Source organism: Salvelinus sp. IW2-2015, linkage group LG11 (assembly GCF_002910315.2).
Source record: "Salvelinus sp. IW2-2015 linkage group LG11, ASM291031v2, whole genome shotgun sequence".
Lineage (NCBI taxonomy): Eukaryota > Metazoa > Chordata > Actinopteri > Salmoniformes > Salmonidae > Salvelinus > Salvelinus sp. IW2-2015.
In genome coordinates this window covers 46255641-46277931 of record NC_036851.1, presented here as the reverse complement: position 1 = coordinate 46277931, position 22291 = coordinate 46255641, and the positions used below count along the sequence as shown (strand labels likewise).

The 22291-nt window shown below is 41.2% G+C and overlaps 2 protein-coding genes across 2 annotated transcripts; one reads left to right on the top strand and one right to left on the bottom strand.

The window, feature by feature from the left end:
* The first annotated feature begins 217 nt into the window (after positions 1-217).
* Positions 218-9226, top strand: LOC111970491 (neuronal acetylcholine receptor subunit alpha-4-like). The gene is made up of 6 exons (XM_023997261.2): positions 218-614; positions 1170-1321; positions 1643-1687; positions 1791-1900; positions 6680-8063; positions 8493-9226. Exons 1-6 carry the CDS (start codon positions 554-556, stop codon positions 8628-8630), a joined length of 1890 nt encoding a protein of 629 aa, XP_023853029.1. The 5' UTR covers positions 218-553; the 3' UTR covers positions 8631-9226.
* Positions 9227-9611: 385 nt separating this feature from the next.
* On the bottom strand, positions 9612-19800 carry LOC111970490 (NACHT, LRR and PYD domains-containing protein 3-like). Its single transcript, XM_070445844.1, has 13 exons — positions 19626-19800; positions 18023-18140; positions 17136-17377; positions 16819-16953; positions 16218-16248; positions 15913-15997; positions 13907-15690; positions 13438-13611; positions 12581-12742; positions 12324-12497; positions 11361-11525; positions 11154-11203; positions 9612-10952 (listed from the first exon to the last, which is right to left on the bottom strand). Exons 2-13 carry the CDS (start codon positions 18031-18033, stop codon positions 10303-10305), a joined length of 3663 nt encoding a protein of 1220 aa, XP_070301945.1. The 5' UTR covers positions 18034-18140; positions 19626-19800; the 3' UTR covers positions 9612-10302.
* Positions 19801-22291: the final 2491 nt, after the last annotated feature.

Below are 22291 nucleotides of genomic sequence, written 5' to 3'. Positions count from 1 at the left end.
GTATTGTATGGAGACATAAAACACATTCTAAGGGATGCGTTTTCAATAGATAATGGCACGCATACAATACAGTACAATGTACCAACCCATTTGAAGTGAGAGTGTAAGTGCCTTAGGGTTAAGTGTCCTGGGTTGAAAGAGGACAGGGACTGGCAGCATTTGTCTTGTGTTTGAGTGAAAGGCAGTAGCTTCTAAAGAGGACAGAGAGAGACAGGACCATCTGACAGTGTGGTGACACAAAGGGAAACAGAGGAGGGAAGTCCATTTTTTGTGCAACCTGCAGCCAAGGATTTTGTGCTAAAGAGGAGGTTGGATTCCAGAGGAACGTCGTCAGAAACAAATCAACATACAAAAGGGAAATGACAACTTTTTGCTCTTTTTTTTACGCAGAGTGGAAAGAGAAAAGAGATATCAATTGAATAATTTAAATGCATCATGAAAATGAAGAAAGAGCACTGAAGGTGAACATGTAAATGTTTTATGACAACAGTGGACGCAAGCAGATGAAAGAGTTCAAATCTGGGTAGAAGAAGAATTTCACATAGTCAAGAAAATGTCTTCGGTCAAGTGTTATCCTCTTGTAGGAATTTTAATGTCTCTTCTTCCCTTTCAAGGTCAGTCCCATTTAAACTAATGTGTTGTTGATATCCTTATGATAATTGTGATGCACACAAATATATTGTACAAAGTACTTAAAGTTTTAATTAATGTGGATTCCACTTTCAGTTTTGTGTTTAGTATACAGGTGATTTACTGTATAACAATTTAAGAAATGATGCTGCCAAATAGTTGGATGCATCTACTTTTGTGAACAATGGATAGTGAACATTGTAAGGACTGCTAATGACGTTTTGAAGTTTAGAGTACATTTAATAATCTAAATTCAGTAAAATAATAACGTTATTTTATTTGATGATAACAGTATCTGTAGTTAAGTATTTTAAAAAATATATTGGTCACACTTTGGGTTCCTCATACATGGAATCAGCATTTTAGTGTCCTGTTTAAAAGGTATATGTACTGCACATGGGTATATTTATAGGAGATAGCCCAATGTGGAAAACAACAGTAATACTTTGGGAACATTTGAGGTTAACTATGATTCTGTCCTCCACTCCCCCCCCCCCCACTTCCTCCTCCCCTTCCTTCCCCTCCTCCTCCTCCTCCAGTGTGTAGCCACCCCAGGGTGCGGGCTCAGGCAGAAGACAGGCTACTGAGGACTCTGTTCAGCCATTACAACAAACTGGCACGCCCTGTGGCCAATGTCTCTGATGTGGTGCATGTGCACTTTGGGTTGTCCATTGCCCAGCTCATTGATGTGGTGAGGATGAAATAGAACTTTAATACCTTCAAAGCAATGCGTACGCCTGAGTGCCAAAAATTTTGATTTTAATTTACAAATTATTGTTTGGAGAATTCTAATGATCCGATTCAGTCAAATCTGCATTTCTGCATTTACACAGTAGTTCTTTTTCTTGAGATCAAATCAAACAGTGGTTCTGGACTGTACTGTTTGAGTGCATGGTCAGAACTAACACACACAGGGTTCACTGAATCCCAGCCTGTCTATGCAGATACTACAATGAGTAGGTGCATACCATCATCAACTACCTTTATACTGTTTGTCTTTTCTCAAAATCAGGATGAGAAAAATCAAATGATGATCACCAATGTCTGGGTGAAACAAGTGAGTCCAATCAAAATGACACAACGTTTCTGTGTCTGAATGATCTATTGTATTTGTAGTGTTATTTGGTCACACTGAGTTTCTATTGGTCTGTTTCCTGCAGGAGTGGAATGACTACAAGCTCTGCTGGAATCCAAAGGAATATGAGAATGTCACCTCCATGCACATCCCATCCCAGCTAATCTGGAGACCAGATATAGTTCTTTACAACAAGTATGTAACATTTTAATGCTAAGTATGCATGCTAAGTATATACTTTGAAACATGTCTTAAATGTTCACCCATATTAGGAAATGACTTACATGATTCCTTACCTTTAAAAGTGGTTTAATAGTTCCCTTCTGTGTTGTGTGTAGAGTACAGGATTGACTTCTGTCTGGATGGATTTTAGTTTTATATATATAGAAATAACAGGCACTAGTTTCATGTGTCTAAACTGCGTCCACGCCTGATGAATAGTAAGGGAGAACTGAGACGAAAGGAACACTTTTCTTTTTTCCCTAATTACTCAGATCAATAGAGCTACAGACACAATATGTTATGTCAAACAACTTATATACAGTGCCTTCGGAAAGTATTCAGGACCCTTGACTTTTTCAACATTTTGTTACATTACAGACTTAATCTAAAATTGATTAAATAAAACAAATGATTCAGCAATCTACACACAATACCCGATAATGACAAAGCGAAAACAGGTTAATTTATTTTTCTGCAAATGTATTAAAATAAAAAACAGGAAAACCTTATTTACAGAAGTATTCAGACCCTTTGCTATGAGACTCAAAAATGAGCTCATGTGCATCCTGTTTCCATTGATCATCCTTGAGATGTTTCTACAACTTGATTGGAGTCCACCTGTGCCAAACTGAGCAATCGGGGGAGAAGGGCCTTGGTCAGGGTGGTGACCAATAACCTGATGGTCACTCTAGCAGAGCTCTAGAGTTCTTCTGTGGAGATGGGGGAACCTTACAGAAGGACAACCATTTCTGCAACAGATGGAAGCCACTCCTCAGTAAAAGGCACATGACATCCCGCTTGGAGTTTGACAAAAGGCACCTAAAGGACTCTCAGACCATGAGAAACAAGATTCTCTGGTCTGATGAAACCAAGATTGAACTCTTTGGCCTGAATTCCAAGCATCATGTCTGGAGGAAACCTGGCACCATCCCTACCGTAAAGCATGGTGGTGGCAGCATAATGCTGTGGGAATATCTTTCAGCAACAGGGACTGGGAGAATAGTCAGGATCGAGGGAAAGATGAGTGGAGCAAAGTACAGAGAGATCCTTGATGAAAACCTGCTCCAGAGCGTTAAGGACCTCAGACTGGGGCGAAGGGTGACTTTCCAACAGGACTACGACCCTAAGCACACAGCCAAGACAACACAGGAGAGGCTTCAAGGGACAAGTGTCTGAATGTCCTTGAGTGGCCCAGCCAGAGCCTAGACTTGAACCCGATCGAACATCTCTGGAGAGACCTGAAAATAGCAACGCTCCCCATCCAACCTGTCAGCTTGAGAGGATCTGCAGAGCAGAATGGGAAAAACTCCCCAAATACAGGTGTGCCAAGCTTGCAGCGTCATACCCAAGAAGACTCAAGTATGTAATCACTGCCAAAGGTGCTTCAACGAAGTACTGAGTAAAGGGTTTGAATACTTGTTTTTGCTTTGTCATTATGGGGATTATGGTGTGTAGATTAATGAGGAAAAAAACTATTTAATCAATCTTAGAATAAGGCTKTAACCTAACAAAATGTGGAAAAAGTCAAGGGGTCTCAATAGATTCTGAAGGCAATGTATGTCCTCTACCATTATCAACTGTAATTTCATTTCTATTGTAATTGAATTCAAAATAAATAGACCGAGAACAGAACTACCGCAACGTTACTTTTGTACCTGCCGGCAGGGGGTAACCATAATTTTCTCATTTTACTTTAATTGGAATGTAGTAATGTTTTTCACCATTTTCAATGACTATTCATGCTTAGCCCTACCAATCTGGTGCTCCAGCTGTCCTTGTCATGCACACTCCTCGTGTCTTGATAGAATAAACTTCTTCATTCTCTTCATAAACAGCAAAATCATCATGCTTATCACATTTCCATGGCTTGACAAAATTATAAAGATATACATTGAGTATACAAAACATTATTAAGAACACCTTTCTAATATTGAGTTGCACCCCCATCATCAATTTGTCGGGGCATGGACTCTACAAGGTGTCGAAAGCGCTCCACAGGGATGCTGGCCCATGTTGACTCCAATGCTTTCCACAATTGTATCAAGTTGGCTGGATGTCCTTTGGGTGTTGTACCATTCTAGATAGAAACAGTAAAAAAGTGTTGAAACGGAAAAACGCAGCAGCATTGCAGTTCTTGACACAAACCGTTGCGCCTGGCACCTACTACCATACCCCGTTCAAAGGCACTTAAATCTTTTGCCTTGCCCATTCACCCTCTGAATGGTACACATACGCAATCCATGTCTCAATTATTTCAAGGCTTAAAAATCCTTCTTTAACTTGTCTCCTCCCCTTCATCTACACTGATATAAGTGGATTTAACAGGTGACATCAATAAGGGATCATAGCTTTCACCTGGATTCACCTGGTCAGTCGATGTCATGGAAAGAGCAGCTGTTCTTAATGTTTTGTACACTCAGTACATATTTTTAACCACTAACCTGTCAATAAAAGCTTATGTGGGAAGCTGATCCATCAAGTCAATTGATTAAGGCATAATTCTAATGATGTCATATATAATTTTCAAACATTCAGTCACTTGTTGATATTTTGCTAACAGCAATATGAACTAGAGGAAACAATGGCCTGTGCTTAGTGGTTTTATTTGATTTCATTCTAGGTCATCAGTTTACATTGTGTTACTTTCGTCCCACCATCAATCTCCTGTAACTTCTCCCAGGCTAATAGCCAAGACTAGCTAGAATGATATTTGAAACCTATAGTATCATTTAGTCACTAGATTGGTTAAGAAAATTACATCTGTTTGGAACCTTAAACAACTAAACACAACTCTACAACCAAAAACACTTCCGGGTCTGTTTTTTTTACTTACATCGCTCAAAACGTTTTGTTTATAACTCGGCGAAAACAATATAACTCAGTGCCCATAGAGAATATCAATACTCATTTCATTTGACCAAAAGCAATAACAGCATAGCCACAACGCTAACATGCTGGGCTGTATAGCTAGCATAGAATGCTAAAAACAACACAGAGAGCTAGCAGCTCGTGCTCGGTGTACATTCCGTTATGACTGTGTACGAAGAGAAAATTCTAAACAAACAAAATTCAGACTAAAATGTAAGAATAACATTTACAGGCAACACATTTCACGTATTTTACTGRAMATGTAATGATATTGTCACTCTTTTAATGACATAATTAGCTGCTTAAAATGACAGAATTAGCAGAGCAGAAACAACACATACCTTTTCACAAGGTCATCACTAGTTACCACACCAAGTCATAAATCCCACCTATTTCCCCAAAATCTGATTTTTTACCTTAACCTTAACCACACTGCTAATCTTACGCCTAAACATAACCTTAATTAAGACCAAATAACACATTTTTGTTTTCGTGATTTATTACAATTTTGACTTTGTGACTGTGGTAACTAGTGAAAACCTCTCACAGGAGCATAAGGAAAGAGGAAGTAAAATGGGCAATGCAACAAGTTCACAGGAAATGGACCAAACCATTTTACAGTTCAAAGTTCATATTTTCTTATACCAACTCTTATGATCTTAGATGATAGATACATRTAGATTTTACTATTACACCAACATAGTCATGGAAACATAATACGGCAATACCACAGTAGATTTCAGTAGATTTATTTCGAAATAGAATAATGCCTAGTGACCTGATTGACCCAGTCCACTCTAAGATCATCCTGCCCAATCAACGGTGCCAGTCAACAGTAGCTTTGCGTGGGTAAAATCACTGGAGAAGCCAAGCAAGAAAARTTCCAGATTACAACATGTGTTGTGATAATTGCATTRTTTGTTCTATAWCCTGTTAATTCATACGCCTTGCGACCGTGATGTAAGACCTAAGGCCGAGACAATAAGAAGACACAGTGGCAGAATTAATTCAACCACACCTTTGTTTCATCACAAAACCAGAGAGAAACATCTGTCTGGTGWAGTCCACAAAACAAACAGTTACATGACAATAGCATGTTCATGTAAGTTAATGTTTCTGACATTTTTGAACTACTAAACAAAATTGATTAGAACCACGGAGAGTTACCACAACTTGCAAAGAAAACAAGCCCTGCCTCCACTATTCCAGCAYCATGTCAACATCATCTAATCACCTATGCTTAGTCTACTACAGTGACTAAAAGATAGAAGGACCATTCACACCTGAGCTCACTCAGTTTAGCTCAAYGCTGATTGGCTATTTATAATAAAACAAATTCAAGTGAGGCCAAGTGGCTTCCCTTGCAATCTATGCTACTGGCGGCAACAGTGTCATACTCTTTTTGACCAGACATAGATGGGCTACAAATACAGAGACAGAGGAGCGCTGTTTCATTCGCTTGRATGCTTTCTCCTGTGAGATATATTCAGCCKCTTGCGAATTGAAGGAAATGTATGAAACACAGAGAAACGAAARATAATAAATATATTATTTTGTATCTTTTTTTTTTTCAATGTCAATTTTTGAGTGAAGCCTGGCTTCACTTGGCATCCATGAATACACGCCACTGTGAGTCTAAGTGTCGTACCCCTGGTATATCTAAATAAAATCTATTGTTTTATGTGGCGACCCCACTGCAATTCGACTTCACTAGGACATGCTGCAATACACACTTTATGTTTGTATATATAGCCACAGCCACTCTTTTCTACCATTGATGACCAAAAAACAATGAGAGTGGACGGGCAATTTATCTTTATTGTCTAATGTGTCAGGCCATTCCTTAACATACAATCTAGCTCTGTCATCCCTTCTTATCTCTAGTGCAGATGGTGATTTCTCTGTGACCCACCTGACCAAGGCCCACCTGTTCCACGACGGACGCATCAAGTGGGTTCCCCCGGCCATCTACAAGTCCTCCTGCAGCATCGACGTCACCTTCTTCCCTTTCGACCAGCAGAACTGCACCATGAAGTTTGGCTCGTGGACCTATGACCGCACCAAGATCGACCTAATCAGCATGGCGGGCAATGTGGATCAGATGGACTACTGGGAAAGCGGCGAGTGGGTGCTGGTGGACGCCGTGGGCAACTACAACATCAAGAAGTACGAGTGCTGCCACGAGGTCTACTCTGACATCACCTATTCCTTCATCATCCGGAGGCTACCGCTGTTCTACACCATTAATCTGATAGTGCCCTGTCTGCTGATCTCCTGTTTGACTGTCCTGGTGTTCTATCTGCCCTCTGACTGTGGAGAGAAGATCACCCTGTGTATCTCTGTGTTGCTGTCTCTCACTGTCTTCCTCTTGCTTATTACCGAGATCATCCCATCCACCTCGCTGGTCATCTCTCTCATCGGGGAGTACCTCCTCTTCACCATGATCTTCGTCACCCTTTCCATCAGCATCACCATCTTCGTGCTCAACGTGCACCACCGCTCGCCGCGCACGGACACCATGCCCCGCTGGGTGCGCCGCGTCTTCCTGGACATCGTCCCCGGCTTCCTGTTCATCCGGCGGCCTGCCGTGGTCAAGGACAACAGCAAGAGGCTGGCGGAGGCCATGCAAAAGAGGGCCACGCTATGGGGTGAGCTGGAGGCTGAGCTGGAGGCCAGCTTCCCACCCACCTCCCCCCTGGAGGTCCAGGAGATCCTGGCCCGCTCCCCTTCTCTCTCCATGGGCCGACCTGTGGAGGGTTCCCTGCCCCCCAAGCTTCCCCAGCAACAGCAGCAGCCCCTGGACAGGTCCTCCAGCCAGTACTCCATCCTCCCGGAGGAGCCGACCACCTCGTCCCAGCCAGGCTGGGATCCTCTGTTCCTCCACCCTCTCTTTCCGCCCAGGGACAAGCACCACGCGGCCAGGCCCAAGATGCGCTCCCTCAGCTTACAGTACGGCCTGGGTGAGAGGGAGCAGCCCCAGACCAGCGTCCGCTGTCGCTCGCGCAGCATCCAGTACTGCTGCCTGCATGAGGAGGTCTCCTCCATGGGTAACGGCAGGCAGCGGCCTCTCTCACAGCACCCGTCCCTGATGGAGGAGAGGAAGCAGAGCTGCTCAGCTGCCTGCAAGTATCACTCAGGCCTGGCCAAGGAAGCCAAAGCAATGACCAAGGACCAGCGGCTCCTCGTCTTATCCCCGTCCATGAAGATGGCCATGGAAGGTGTGCAGTACATCGCAGACCACCTCCGTTCGGAGGATATCGACTTCTCTGTAAGCAAAGGTCTCATCATTAACATGTAAACTGAGGAGGCAGATCTATGAGCACAGACCCAGACCCCTTCAGTTTATCTACAGTATTTGCACACTGAAAATAGAGAATATGGTGCGTCAGGGCACCCTCAGTTTTAGCAATTTCTATGCTGAAGATACATATTGTTTATTTCTACGCATAATTATTTCAAAGACATCAAAAAAGGTACATGACACAAAACTCAATCGGCTTTACAGTTAGGAATGCCAGTGGATACGGGACTTGGCATTTGGCGCACAATGCCATATATTTCAGAGCACAATGCTGCATACTGCATCAATGGTGAACAACGTGAACCGTAGGAACACAAATTCTATCAATTTCAATATTTCAACAGTGATTAATTTTGTGTATGAAGTAACTAAAAACGGATTTCTGTCATTATTCAGGTAAAGCAGGAGTGGAAGTACGTGGCTATGGTCCTAGACCGGATCTTTCTGTGGTTGTTCATCTTGGTGTGTCTCCTGGGGACCCTCGGACTCTTCGTCCCRCCCTGGCTGGCTGGAATGATAGACCTATCTGTCTGACAACAAACACTTCTGAAGCCATTGACCCTATGCACACTCAAGTTGTACAACTGATGAACAACTCACTTGCCACAATTTCTTTCTGCACAACATTAATTACACAAGCATTGTGGAGACACTGCACAATGATTGTGTAAACATTTGTGTGCAGAAAATATCAGTTGTATGACAACCATTGTGTMAAATGCATTGTATATCAGTTGTGCAGACCTGAGTGTGAACAGGGCCATGGAGGATGTGACCAATAGACAGGAAACCTTCTCATTAATTAATTAATTAATTGTGAAAAGCCATTTGTAGATAAAAAGTGACACAATTGTTTTGGCAATGCTTTATTTTCCAGAAGCCAGCAGAWGGAGCCAAAGGTCTATAATGTGAARGACTGAGAAGTTATATTGGGATTGTGGAAACATAGCTGTAACTGCCAAAATAATGAAAACAATTAAGAAAATGTGGTATACAAAGTATATTGAAAGCAGGTGCTTCCATACAGGTGTGGTTCCTGAGTTAATTAAGCAAATAMATATGTATATGTATAAAAATGTATAAAAATGCTGGGCCGGCCATTGTTTTGGCTACCATGGCTATGCCCCCATTGAATGACAATGCTCCCATCCACAGGGCATGAGTTGTCACTGACTGGTTTGATGAGCATGACAATTATTTAAACCATTGCCATGGCTTTTTTAGTCACCAGATCTCAACCCAATTGAACACTTATGGGAGATTCTAGAGCGGGGCCTTGAGACAGTGTTTTCCACCACCATCAACAAAACATCAAATGATGGAATTTCTTGTGGAAGAATGGTGTCTCATCCCTCCAATAGAGTTCCAGTAGAATCTATGCCAAGGTGCATTGAAGCTGTTGGTGTATGTTGGTGTTCCCTTTATTTCGGCATTTACCTGTATCTCTACCTGATACTATGCAGGATATCTGGGGAAACAATAGGAATACTAAGCAAATCAAGTTTTACAAAATGATATGTTTAAGAACAGCTTTAATAAAGCATTAGAGCATAATTTCGAACAATATTTAAGCTAGTTTAAAACACAGAGCCTTAGGCTAAGTTTACAAAGGCWGTCCAATTCTAATCATTTGTCCAATTATTGGCAATGATCTGATTGGTCAAAATATCAGAATTGGGCTGCCTGTGTAAACGCAGCTAAAGTAGCCTAGATGGGACATATTTTAATATCCAAACAAGGAACCTTATTCTTTAACAGAAGAGAACATAGAGGATAGTGGCTCCGTGCGGTAACAGTGGGTGAAGGTAAATACTGTAATTAGGAAATTATGTCTGAACAATATTCCTCTACTTCTAGCATTAAGTCATTTATACCTGAAACTTACGCCTATTCAATCCAGCTGCGCCCTACAGTAGATACTATGTTCCGTAGGTGGTATTTTCCTAAAGCTGTAAGGTTTAACGTGCTCTTAAATCTTGTTGTAATCGACACATTTTCACATGTTGACTTTCACGTTTTTATCCTCTTTCTCTGTCCTGTAGTGCTGTTGTTTTTTCACTTGCAAGAAAACTAAAATTCAAATTCACAATGCAGACCTTTTTCCCTCTCGTGAATGTTTTTGTGATTTCTTCAGGGTCACCTTACGATTGAAACATCTACCACAATCATTGTGTCAAATTAGCAATAGTGAAACATTTGTGCTTCTTCAGTTTCTGTAATGGAAAAGATCTTTATGAAGAAATCCTCCAATTAAGGAAATACCACCCAATTCTTGAAATTCTTCCACCGATGGCCTCTTAGCCTCTACAGGATTACTGGCAACCCCAAAAGACACTGAGGAGTTTGTACTCTGGATTCCAAACGCTGGATAGAGGGGCTCATTGAATGTGGTCTGAAAAGTGTAAAGGTGGGTCATTGTGTCAGAGGAGAGCTCATAGAAGGAGACAGTTCCAGCAGGATGGTCTAAAAACACTCCTACTCTCTTGTTTTGCTCAGATAGCTTTGGAGGGGAGGTTATTTTAGTGGTTTCATTATTGTAGTCGGCAGAGTCATGGTACGTAGAGCAGGCAAGACACCAGGAATTGTCATTGGATCCAAGCTTACAGACACGACCATTTCCTTTTCTGCTGATTCCTTTATATGCCACTCCTATGACAGTCAAGTGCCCACTCCCCTCTGCCTCCCAGTAATGGCGCCCACTCAGACCCTCTGTACACAGCACCTGTGGACAGTCAAATCTCTCGGGGTGGTCAGGATACAGCTGCTGCTGTCGAACTCCTGTCACCTGTCTGTTTCCTTGAGACAGAGATAGGTGTCTGCTTACTGTGTTTAGGTCTAGAGTGGGCTCACAGGCATCTGTGGATGAAAAGAGAGGTTAGAGGAGGGGAAATAAGCTGGACCAACCCAATGTGTCCGTGTGTTTAAGTCACGGGTGGGATCTGAACTACCTCATCACTAAAGTGTCTTACCTCCACTAGATTTACAGGAATAATGAATGTGTTATTTTAGTACATTGATCGAAATAGATGACATGTTAAAACAAAGAAACATACATACACTTCTTAAGCAGCTGTGGTTCTATCCAGATCTCTTCATTATGGTCCACACTGTGGCAGAGGAACAGAGAGTGAGTGAGTGAGTGACAAGGAATCAAGTAAAGTGTTGCCATTGGAATTACTGAAGGTCAGAATTCAATGTTGTGGTTCAAATAGGAGAGAAATATGCATACAAATGAAAATATTGGCACAGATTTACTGCACTAACTTGAGATTACAATGGGCCTCCTCCAGTTTAGCAGAGAGAAGCTTCACGCCTGAGACTCCTGGGTGATTGAAGCTCAGGTCCAACTCTCTCAGGTGGGAGGGGTTTGACCACAGAGCTGAAGCCAGAACAGCACACCCTTCYTCTGTGACTTTACAGAATGACAGCCTGCAGAGAAAAATAATTCTGGGTTTTACAACTTGACTGAGGCTGGTGAGAGCTGAAATATGAACCTATCTTTTCAGAGATMCACTATTGTTAAAGCATTTACATCTACATGTTGGTTATTTAGCAGACACTCTTATCCAGCCAGTGCATTCAAATAGGGTAGATAAGAGAACCACATATCACAGTCATTGTAAGCACAAACTTTCTTCAATAAAACATCTATCAGAGAAATCTGAGCAAGTGAGGAAAGACAAGTGTTAGAGCAAGAAAGACAGTACGGTGTTTTTATGATCTAGGGCTAGATGACATCAGATTGACATACGCATAGCTTTGTTTTGGCGGTGTCAAAGGTGGAGCTGTCAAATCCACAAGCAGCTCGTTGCGTTACCTGATCACAGACACTGCCATTGGATACAACGAAACCACACCCGACTATAATCCGACAAATCCCATGCAGCCACGTTACAAGTTCAAACACTCTGACTGATATTAGACTGATATGCATAAATCCCCCGATCCAAATGAACATGAAAACATGCATTAGCCTCACATCAATGGTTTGACATTGGAGAGTCATTATTTCTAACATCGATACAGCCTACACTTTCTAGCGCCATTTTGAACATCTAACACAGTAGGGATAATAAGAAAGGGACTGGTTTGTGACACACGAGCAGCTGCTCACCGATATGTCACCTCATACTGCAGTTACACCTCCAAYGCTGGCTAGCGCTGGTTAACGCTCAATCTGATTGAATCCAGGCCATAGTAATGTACAGTATGTTCGTAAATACTGACCTCAGTATCTCTAGTCTACAGTTTTGATGCCCTAGTCCAGCAGAGAGCAACTTCACTCCTGAATCCTGCAGGTCATTGTGACTCAGGTCCAGCTCTCTCAGGTGAGAGGAGGTTGAGCTGAGAGCTGAGGCCAGCTCTTCACAGCAGTCTTCTGTCAGACAACATCGATTCAGCCTAAATGAGAGAAATAATAATATTATAACACACTAGGCAAAAAGTAGCCATAATGAGAGGAAAATCACAAAGTAATGACTGACCTCAGTTTCTCCAGTTTACAGTGTAGGCTCAACAATCCAGCAGCAAGCAGCTTCACTCCATAATCCTTCAGTCTGTTGTAACTCAGGTCCAACTCAATAAGAGATAAGTTAAGAGAGACCAATATTTCACAAGACTCCCCTGTGATGCCACAGCCAGTAAGTCTATAAAGATGTGAGAATATACCATTGAAACAGGCTGGGATGAACTTCCCAAAAACATAAAGATCATCTTTAGCATTAAGATCATTGTTCGTCCATTTTCTACCAGTGTACTTAAGATGATCTTAATGCTAATTATGATCAACGAAAACAGAATGCATTAGAGCTCGCTCTGAAAATTAACCTCAAAGGGATAGTTTGGGATTTTGGCAACGATGCCCTTTATCTACTTCCCAAGAGTCAGTTGAACTTTTGTAAACCATTTTTATGTCTCTGTGTTCAGTGTGATGGACGTTGCCAACTTGCGTTAGCGCAATTGCTAACTTGCGTTAGCCCAGTTGCTAACTTGCGTTAGCCCARTTKCTAACTTGCGTTAGCCCAATTGTAACTAGCTTTAGAGCAAGCAAATGCTACTGTAGTTAGCATTGGCCTCTAACTTCCTTTACACTGTACAGTCATACAAATGGTATTCACAAGATTATCTGACTCTGGGGAAGTAGATAAAGTCCCAAACTATGTCTTTAACAAAACTATCCAACAATGTTACAGTTTCTGGTTTTCTTAAAACCTCTTAAAGCATTGTTGGTTAAGGGCTTGTAAGTAAGTATTTCACTGTAAGGTGAACACCTGTTGTATTCGGCGCATGTGTCAAATACAATTTGATTTGGTGATGTAAAGATGTCTCCAAATGTACTGACCTCAGTGTTTCCAGTTTACAGTGTGGATCCTCCAGTCCAGCAAAAAGTATAAACTCTCCATCATCAAACAGCTCACTGTTCCTCAGGTCCAACTCTCTCAGAGGTGAGTATGCAGATTGGAGAACGGAGGCCAGTGTGTCACAGACCTGATTTGAAAGAGTATAGCCAGACAGTCTGCAGAAACAGAGAACATATCATTTCAGTCTGATGTTGTGCAGGCCATGGCAAACTGTTGAATCCTATTGTATTCGGTGTCTGYTGAGTAGGATCTGTCCATAATAACTTGATCTCATGCAACCTGTTGTTCTGATTTAAAAAATATATAAGTGAAATGAAAGCAAACACACACAAATGGTTAGGGGTGTTAGGTCTCTCAGCATACATACATATTATGAAAAATGTGGACTAGAATTATTCAGATTTCATCATTTTCTGGTATGTGTCAGTTTAGTCTTGACTGAAGCCTTACATTGCCTTTCTGCAGTTTCTTACAGCTGGGACCAGTCTGTCATGCCCCTCCTCTGATGTGTTGTATTTCACCAGGTCAAACTCATCCTGCACCTCCTCTGACATCAGAAGCACATAGGCCAGTGCTGAGCAGTCAGCAGGTGACAGTTCTTCTCCAGACTCAAGGAACTTCTGAACGTTCTCCTGAACTGAATTGTCCTTCATCTCAGTCAAACAGAGGAAAAGGTTGATGTACCTTTCAGGTGACACATGATGTGCACCAGGATTCTTGAGGTATTTTCTAATCTCCTCAACAGTCTCTGAGCTGATCTTTGTCTTTGGCAGTAGGCCTTGCAACAGTCTCTGATTGGAATCCAGTGTTATGCCAACAAGGAAGCGGAGGAATAGGTCCAGGTGTCCATTTAGACTATTCATGGCTTTGTCCACCATCATCTTCAGCAACTCATGCAAGGGAAGCGCTGCAGAAGCATTCTCCAGGAAAGACCCAAGGGCCTTGATGTTGTTGCTCACACAGCAGTGAAAGACATGCAGTGCAGCAAGGAACTCCTGAAAGGTCAGGTGCACAAAGCAGTACACCTTTGTATACAACCCGCACTCTTCTTTCAGGAATTCTGTGCAAAACTCAGAGTATGTTGAGGCTTCACTAACATCAATCCCACAGTTTCTCAGGTCTTCCTCGTCGAATATGATATTGCCCTCTTGCAGCTGTTCAAATGCTAATTGTGCCAGGTTCAAAATGAAGATTTTCTTTGACGCCAAGATCTTCTGTCTATCYCTCTCATTCTGCCCCTGATACTTTTCATTTGCCAGGTTTATCTGAATGACCATGAGGCGAGCGTACATCTCAGTCAGAGTTGTAAGGATCTCTCCTCTCTCATTTCTCTGTCTACGAAACACATCCTCTAGAACCTTTGCAGTGATCCAACAGAAGACTGGTATGTGGCACATGATGTGGAGGCTCCTTGATGTCTTTACATGTGAAATGATTTTGTTGGCTAGTTTCCCTTCACCAAATCTCTTCTTAAAGTATTCTTCTCTCTGCGTGTCAGTGAACCCTCGTACTTCTGAAATCCGACTGACCAAGTCACGGGGAATCTGATTTGCTGCTGCTGGTCTGGAGGTTATCCAGAGGAGCGCTTTGGGAAACAGAGTCCCCTTGATGAGGTTAGTCAGCAACTCGTCTACTGATGAGATCTGTGTCATATCAAACAGTGTCTCGTTGTTTTGGAAATCCAAGGGAAGTCTGCTTTCATCCAGACCATCAAAGATGAACAGAACTTCACAATCAGTGTACTTCTTTACATCTTCTATCTCAGAAAGTTCAGGGTGAAATCCATTTAAAAGTCCATGAAGACTGCATTGTTTTTTAATCAGATTCAGCTCTCTGAAAGGAAGCACAAATATGAAATCTACATCTTGATTGGCTTGTCCTTCTGCCCAGTCGACGATGAACTTCTTCACTGAGACCGTTTTTCCGATTCCAGCGATGCCCTTTGTCAGCACAGTTCTTATGTGTTCCTCTTCTCCATGTGATTGTTTAAAAATGTTATTACAGTCGATAGGGGTGTCTGGTGATGTTTTTCTCCTGGATGTATATTCAATCTGCCGAACCTCATGTTCTTTATTAACCCCTTCACACTCTCCCTGTGTGATGTAGAGCTGTGTGTAAATCCTATTAAGGGGAGTTTGATCTACTGCAGTGCCTTCTAACACCAATGCAAACTTCTTCCTCAGACTGGCTTTGTATGTCTTGAGAATATCATTCACTAGAATGAAATGTAAACAAAAACATGAAGTTCAAGTTATGAAGTAAAGCACCTTACTCTTATTGTAACCCTCTTTTGAATAAGGCTGTTTACTCTGTCACTCAGAAGCCACTCAAAGTCTCATAACAAAAATTCAAGTGGAGTATATTGCTCCAGCTAACTGATTCTGAGATTCAAACTTATATCACTATTTTGAATTAACACCAGATCAAAATATATTTATGCTAAGTTGAATGAATTAGATCTGGGGGAAATCTTTTTGTGCTGTCAAATACCAGGTTGTATGATACGCCTGGGGCAGGCGTAATGAACTGATGCTCAACTCACTGGAGAAACAAAAGAGAGAAAAGACAGAGACTGAGTTAAAGTAGTCCACCATTCTATTCCTAAAGAGGACAATCATCATTGATATAAGGTGTCAGGAAATTGAATGTGCACAATAAAGTGTATAGGGCCGTACTTTAGTAGTATATAGAACAGTAGTAACACTTGATGGAGAATAGGCAGTAGATAGAATTACAAGAAATACAATGTTTGATGCCTTACCCTTGTTGTGTGGAACAGCTATGTGGGGCTTCTAGAAATAATAAAGAAAAACTATAATTATTGTAGGAAACCTACAGTTCTGAATATGAATTTAAGGAATCCTGGAGTAAGTAAATCAACCGTATGACAACACATCAGCTAGCATCTGACCTGGGCAGAGAATAGTTGTAAATACCAACTTTTCAAATACTTACTGTAAGRTAGTCAAATATAGTTTACATAGAGTTTCAACTTAAAGGCTACTTTTTTCTTCAATATTCAAATACACGTCTCAAAAAAACGAATCATATCTGAAAGTATTTTGAATACCTCTCAGAAAACCAAATAATATTTTWAAGTATTTGATTATATGCAAGTWWTTKRAAAAAAAWATRTATTTGATGGCTGCCAAATACTGTATTCAAATAGTTGTAGTCACCTCCAAAGTAACTATTTGTTGCCCAGGGAAAATAGTTACTTTCCACAAAGCATAGTTATTAAAACTATAGTTATCCCATGTCTGCACAACACAACRCAACATAACATCTGACCTGAGATGTTTCACTAAAACCGGTATCTGTTCATACAGACATCAACTGTGTGAGAATGATAAAGTGTTCACCTGTTTTTGGCACAGTGATGATGATGTCTCTTACAGTAGAGTTGTAGATGAATGGGGCGATGATAGTGCTTCCATCCTGAGCTCTAATGGAGGTTGGGATAGAAGCTACTCTATGATCCTCAACATGCTGGTCTTCTGTTAATTGACAATCAACAGAACAACATTGGCATAGTGACTTGAAAATTGGTGGTGAACATTCTAATTGCACGTAGATCCAAATGTACTTGGTCAATCATTTTGAGCCATAAACATTTTACGGATACTTTTCTTACAAATACATTTGAAAAATAATCATAATTTTCAAAAAGGTGTCTTACTTTCTTGGTGTTTAATACCATGTTGTTGTAGTAGGTTCGGTTCAGAATGTGTTCTGGATCTCTTTCCACACTGGGGGCAGCCAGGGTCTCCTGATGGAGCAGGCTGGTCCCTGTAGCTGCCGATGCACTGTCTGCACACTCTGTGTCCACAGTTTAAAGAGACGTGGTCTCTCAGCCCTTGCTCACACACTGAACAGCTGGACTGATGCTTGGTCAGACCTGCCCTCCAGCTCCACTCACTGCTGAGAGAGAGAGAAGAGCTATTCAGTGTGTTTGTGTGTGTGTACTTGTTTTCCTACATTATCAGGACCTCATTGTCCTAACATTTCACCCTAATGTCCTGAAAAGGTATGTAAACAAGTCAGGACATTTTTCAGATCCTGAATTTGTTCAAGTGCTATTTTAAGCTTTAGGGTTAATTTGAGGTTTTTGGGATTAAGGTTAGGGTTAGGGTTAGATTTAGGGTTAGGTTTAAGGTTAGGGAAAATAGGACTTTTAATGTTCAAGCATTTGTACAGTCCAAAAACGTCTGAAATTTCACAAAAACATAGCTTTGTGCRTGAGTGTCATGTGTCTGTCACATGTCGTTGAGGCTTTATTGAGGGATGTTGACGCAACATAAAAAAACTGAAACAAATAAAAAACATAAAGAATGACCAATTAAGAACGCTTGTGCCATCCCTCTGCTGTGGTGAAACTGCCTGCTGAGCCAGCAACGAGTGTTAATAGGAAGTCATTAATAGGAAGTCAAAACCATTAATAGGAAGTCATTGTTTATTTTCATGACAGGCGTCCACACGCAGGGTGTTGTATTGTCGGGAGGTAGAGTAAACGTGTGTAAAAATCCCATGTATCTTCTTCAATACCCATAGAGGACAAAAACCCACCTGTGTTCCATTACAGCGGATTTTACTCAGCACATGCAGTTGGATCCTTCATCACAGACACCTTCAACATCTTTTCAACAATGTCTGTCACATGGCCTCTTCGGATGGGTGGGAAGTCCTACAGAGGAAATTGGGGCAGAGTTTCCTGAGTCACAGAAAAACCTGAACCAACTCATGCCCCAGGTCATCCAGGAGGTCTGTAAGGGAGTGTGTCATGCTGACAAGCTGAAACATACACGTTAGCATGGCCACCAGACGAGAACTAAACTCTGTAAACCTGAGACTCAGAACCAATTTATTTCTCTCTAGCTGCTCCTATTATCACTTCAGAACTAAAGGGTGCAATTTTGCTGTTTTCAGAACTCACTTTCTATTTACAGAGTAAATCCATAGCAGCAACGTTTCGGTCCGGAACAGTGAGATCTTTATTTTATTATTTCTTACACACAGTGGGACAAACACAGGTGTCCCACTCTAAATAAAAATTGTTTTGATGCAGTGGAGCTGTGCCCTTTGCTTTTGTTCTATCAGTTTGGTGAACAAATATGTTGTTTTTCTCTAAAGGGCAGCACTTATACACTCATTAGTGCTGTGCACATCCCAGGATGACTATATTTCAGATGCCTGCCAGATCTCACAACKCCACCACTGTTTTTATAATAGTCACGTTCCAGGCAAACTACATTTCAGGCGTTRCATTGCATTAACCAATGGTTGTGTGCCACGTCCTTGACTGYGTATTCRGGCATCAGATTGCTATATCATAAGATGTGGTTAGCTGATATGTTAAATACCAATCCATGCGTTGTGAGATCTGGCAGCTAGGCCTCCACAATGCAGTCGGCCTGGAACACGGCCACTATCTTAAACTGCATACTCTAGGTATGTGTTATCTACGGATATCTTACATAACATGGACACGTGATAAAAGAACACTTCGACTGGCCTGGCCGAAAGAGAGGTATGTGCACAGTCTACCCACATGCTATTAACGTCATGTTGACGATTGCTATGCAGCCATACCAATATTTCTAGTTTTGCCAAGTGGGCAGCTTGAAAGCCTGAGACCCACACTGAAAACAAGTGTTGTATAAAAAAAGCTTTCATGTGTTATTCTCTATTTGATTTGTCCTTTATTATCTGTACAATTGTTTATTCTAAAAATAAATAAATGTTTTCTGATCAGTCTCATTGCGCAAATATCAATCTGTCTGGATACGTTGAGGTTTWTATGTCTCTTCCTGATAAATAACTTGGTTACTGTAAAACTTCTGTCAATCATTAGCCACAGTGGTGAGTAGCCAAATGCATCACAGTAAACAGTTTAACAATTCCTAAGCCATGACGTCTGGAGCACTAATACTTTACATCAGAGTAGAGGTATTACTATATCATGTGGAGAACAATGAAATGCATTACTGGKCCAATAAGTAATYCCCAAAGCACATTCCAGTCCAACCYGYCACAACAGTATGTGCCCACAACTTCGTTGCCTAGGTCATAATGAATCCTGTAATATAAAACCAAACATTTTCCCTTTAAAGAAAACAATAACTAACCAACTGGAAATGTATAGTGATATCATCTGGTCTGTTCTGCTTACCCTTTGTTCGTTTGATGGTTATGATGTGCGATTTGCTTCCTGCTTATTACACCCAAGACCTCCCGAGTCTGACTGGATTGGTTTCAGTTATTGTCAGGTTGATAATGACTGTACTTATCAACAGTCCGTCCTTACAAGCGCCAATCTGCATTTATTCTCTCTCTCTCTCTCTCTCTCTCTCTCTCTCTCTCTCTCTCTCTCTCTCTCTCACTCTCACTCTCACTCTCTCAATTTACATTGCCAAAGCAAGTGAAATAGATAATAAGGCCGGGCAAAGTTGAATTATAAACAAACAGTCGGTTAAATTCATGGTTAATGCATCATTTTCAGATCAATTAAAAGTGATTAAGAGACGAAACAACAATGTCATTGAACCAATTCACTGTCCAGAGATTAGGGCATTCATCAGCTAAGACTGATAGTATTTTTGACAACCAAATTGAAGTCAAAATGATTGATGAAATCGAAGTGTGTCAGCTGTATGGTGATTTGCGATTCATWATTTAAATTTTACCAGTACTACCAGTAGTCTAGGCCAACCGATAACACCAAGATGGAATGCATTTGAAGTGATGGTGCGCCGCCAAGAACWGCTAGCATGTCCTGCAAAGTACATCGCCATTGGCATTAATTTTTGCAGATCTGCAGCTCCACAATGACRTGATYGACTGTCTCCAAGGTGGGGGCTTCTCGTGGCAGCCAGACGAGACAATCGAAGGAGGATGCGATGAGCAAAGTTGCTGGGCTCGAATTTAGTCGAGCTTGCTCTATATTGATTGATGCTTCTAATTGTGCATGTCAAAAACAACATTTTTTATTTTGATGATGATAGGCTATACTCTATGGCTGGATGTATGTATTTTTTTCCAATTCTACATTAATTTGCCAGACCTAACTTGATTGACCCTCTTTCTACAAGGCCTAGTCTGAGAGGCCTAGTCTGAGAGCCTAGTCTGAGCGGACTAAGTCTGAGAGGCCTAGTCTGAGAGGCCTAGTCTGAGAGGCCCTAGTCTGAGAGCTAGTCCTGAGAGAGCTAGTCTGAGAGGCCTAGTCCTGAGGGCCTAGTCTGAGAGGGACTAGTCTTGAGAGCGCCTAGTCTGAGAGGACTAGTCTGAGAGGCCTAGTCTGAGAGGCCGTAGTCTGAGAGGACTAGTCTGAGAGGCACTAGTCATATTTGTAGGCTATCGAGATGCATTCAGGTAATGAACTCATTATATATCCAAGCCATATCATTATTACAATTATTTATTGTCAATCATTCTTGAAATATATATATTTTTAAATAGTCTACTCCATTACCCTATACATCACATTAAATGATGAGATTGGATTGCACTTTTCCCAGTGTTACATTCATTTGACCTAATTCAAATGATTGCCATTTATTACCAATGGCATATTTTTCCTAGAAAGGGTAGTCTATGATAGGCCTTTATATTGACATTGTCTTAATTTGTTAAAGCCTTGTTAGGCTATACAATTAAGTAGATTAATGAACTGATAATACATTCATACATTACTTTTTTTCCCAATAATWTTTTTATATGATAGGATGTATAATAGAATGCAATATTCTATGTGAATAATGTTTATTCATGTTAATGTGTGTATTAATAATAATCTGATAATCAGGTTGAAATGTAATATTTCTCCTATTTTTCATGTCCATATAGCCTGGACATTCGTTACCCGATTATCAAAAGCACTCTGGTATATGGACCCCTATCTAGAGAAGTTCAAAGAGAGAAGCTTAGCCATACCAGACAGATTCCTGCAATTACCACAAGGCCTTGAATCCTACAACAGATACCAGGAAACACGACACAAGGCACCAAAACGAAGTAAAGATCAGCTTCGGGATCATTGCAGTCAGCTCTCTATCTYAATATCCCAGCCCAGGGCACACCGGAATCACTTCACAGGTATTTTAATGAATGTATTGTGTCATTTTTCAATTATCAATTACGTTTGTGGCACACACACACTACTGTCAAACATACTGTATCTGATATTGTAAAATGTCACCATTTATTCAGGAAAAGTAAAACATTTATTTTCAAAAGTAAGTGTAAGTTTTTAAACCTCTCAACTAAAATGGCCTGTATTCCTTGTTCACATTAGATCTCAGAGAAGATGTGCYGCGTCTAACAGAGTCCATAGCAGCTGATGCATCCCACTTGGAGAAGGTGAATCAAGACGTCACCAACAGCCCACTCCCCTACGGACACCAGAGTCTGATGCTACACTGTGAGAGCATCATGCGGACCGGTCAGCCTCCAGTACAGCACTCTGTTACAAGCTTTGGAGAAAGTGCCCCAATACCACCCCCCCTTTCTACTGGACTTTGCTCCTGAAGATAGATTCCACAGAAGGAAATAGATTGACAACTTGAAACTTCCATTGACTTTCACTTTGTACAAGTATGCCTGTGGTAACTACCTAGGCACGCTGACATTCATATGGAACGTATCCTCACATAGCAATGGCATTCATGAGACCAGGCAAGCTTCTGTCATCTCCACACTGAGAAAATAAATACCAACATACCACACTAGAGCAATTACAACAAGCATTCCTGAACRAATACACACATGCTGCCAAAGTGAACAGCTACTTCCTGGGAGAAATGTATCAGTTTCTGACAGATGACAATAGTTCAGCAAACA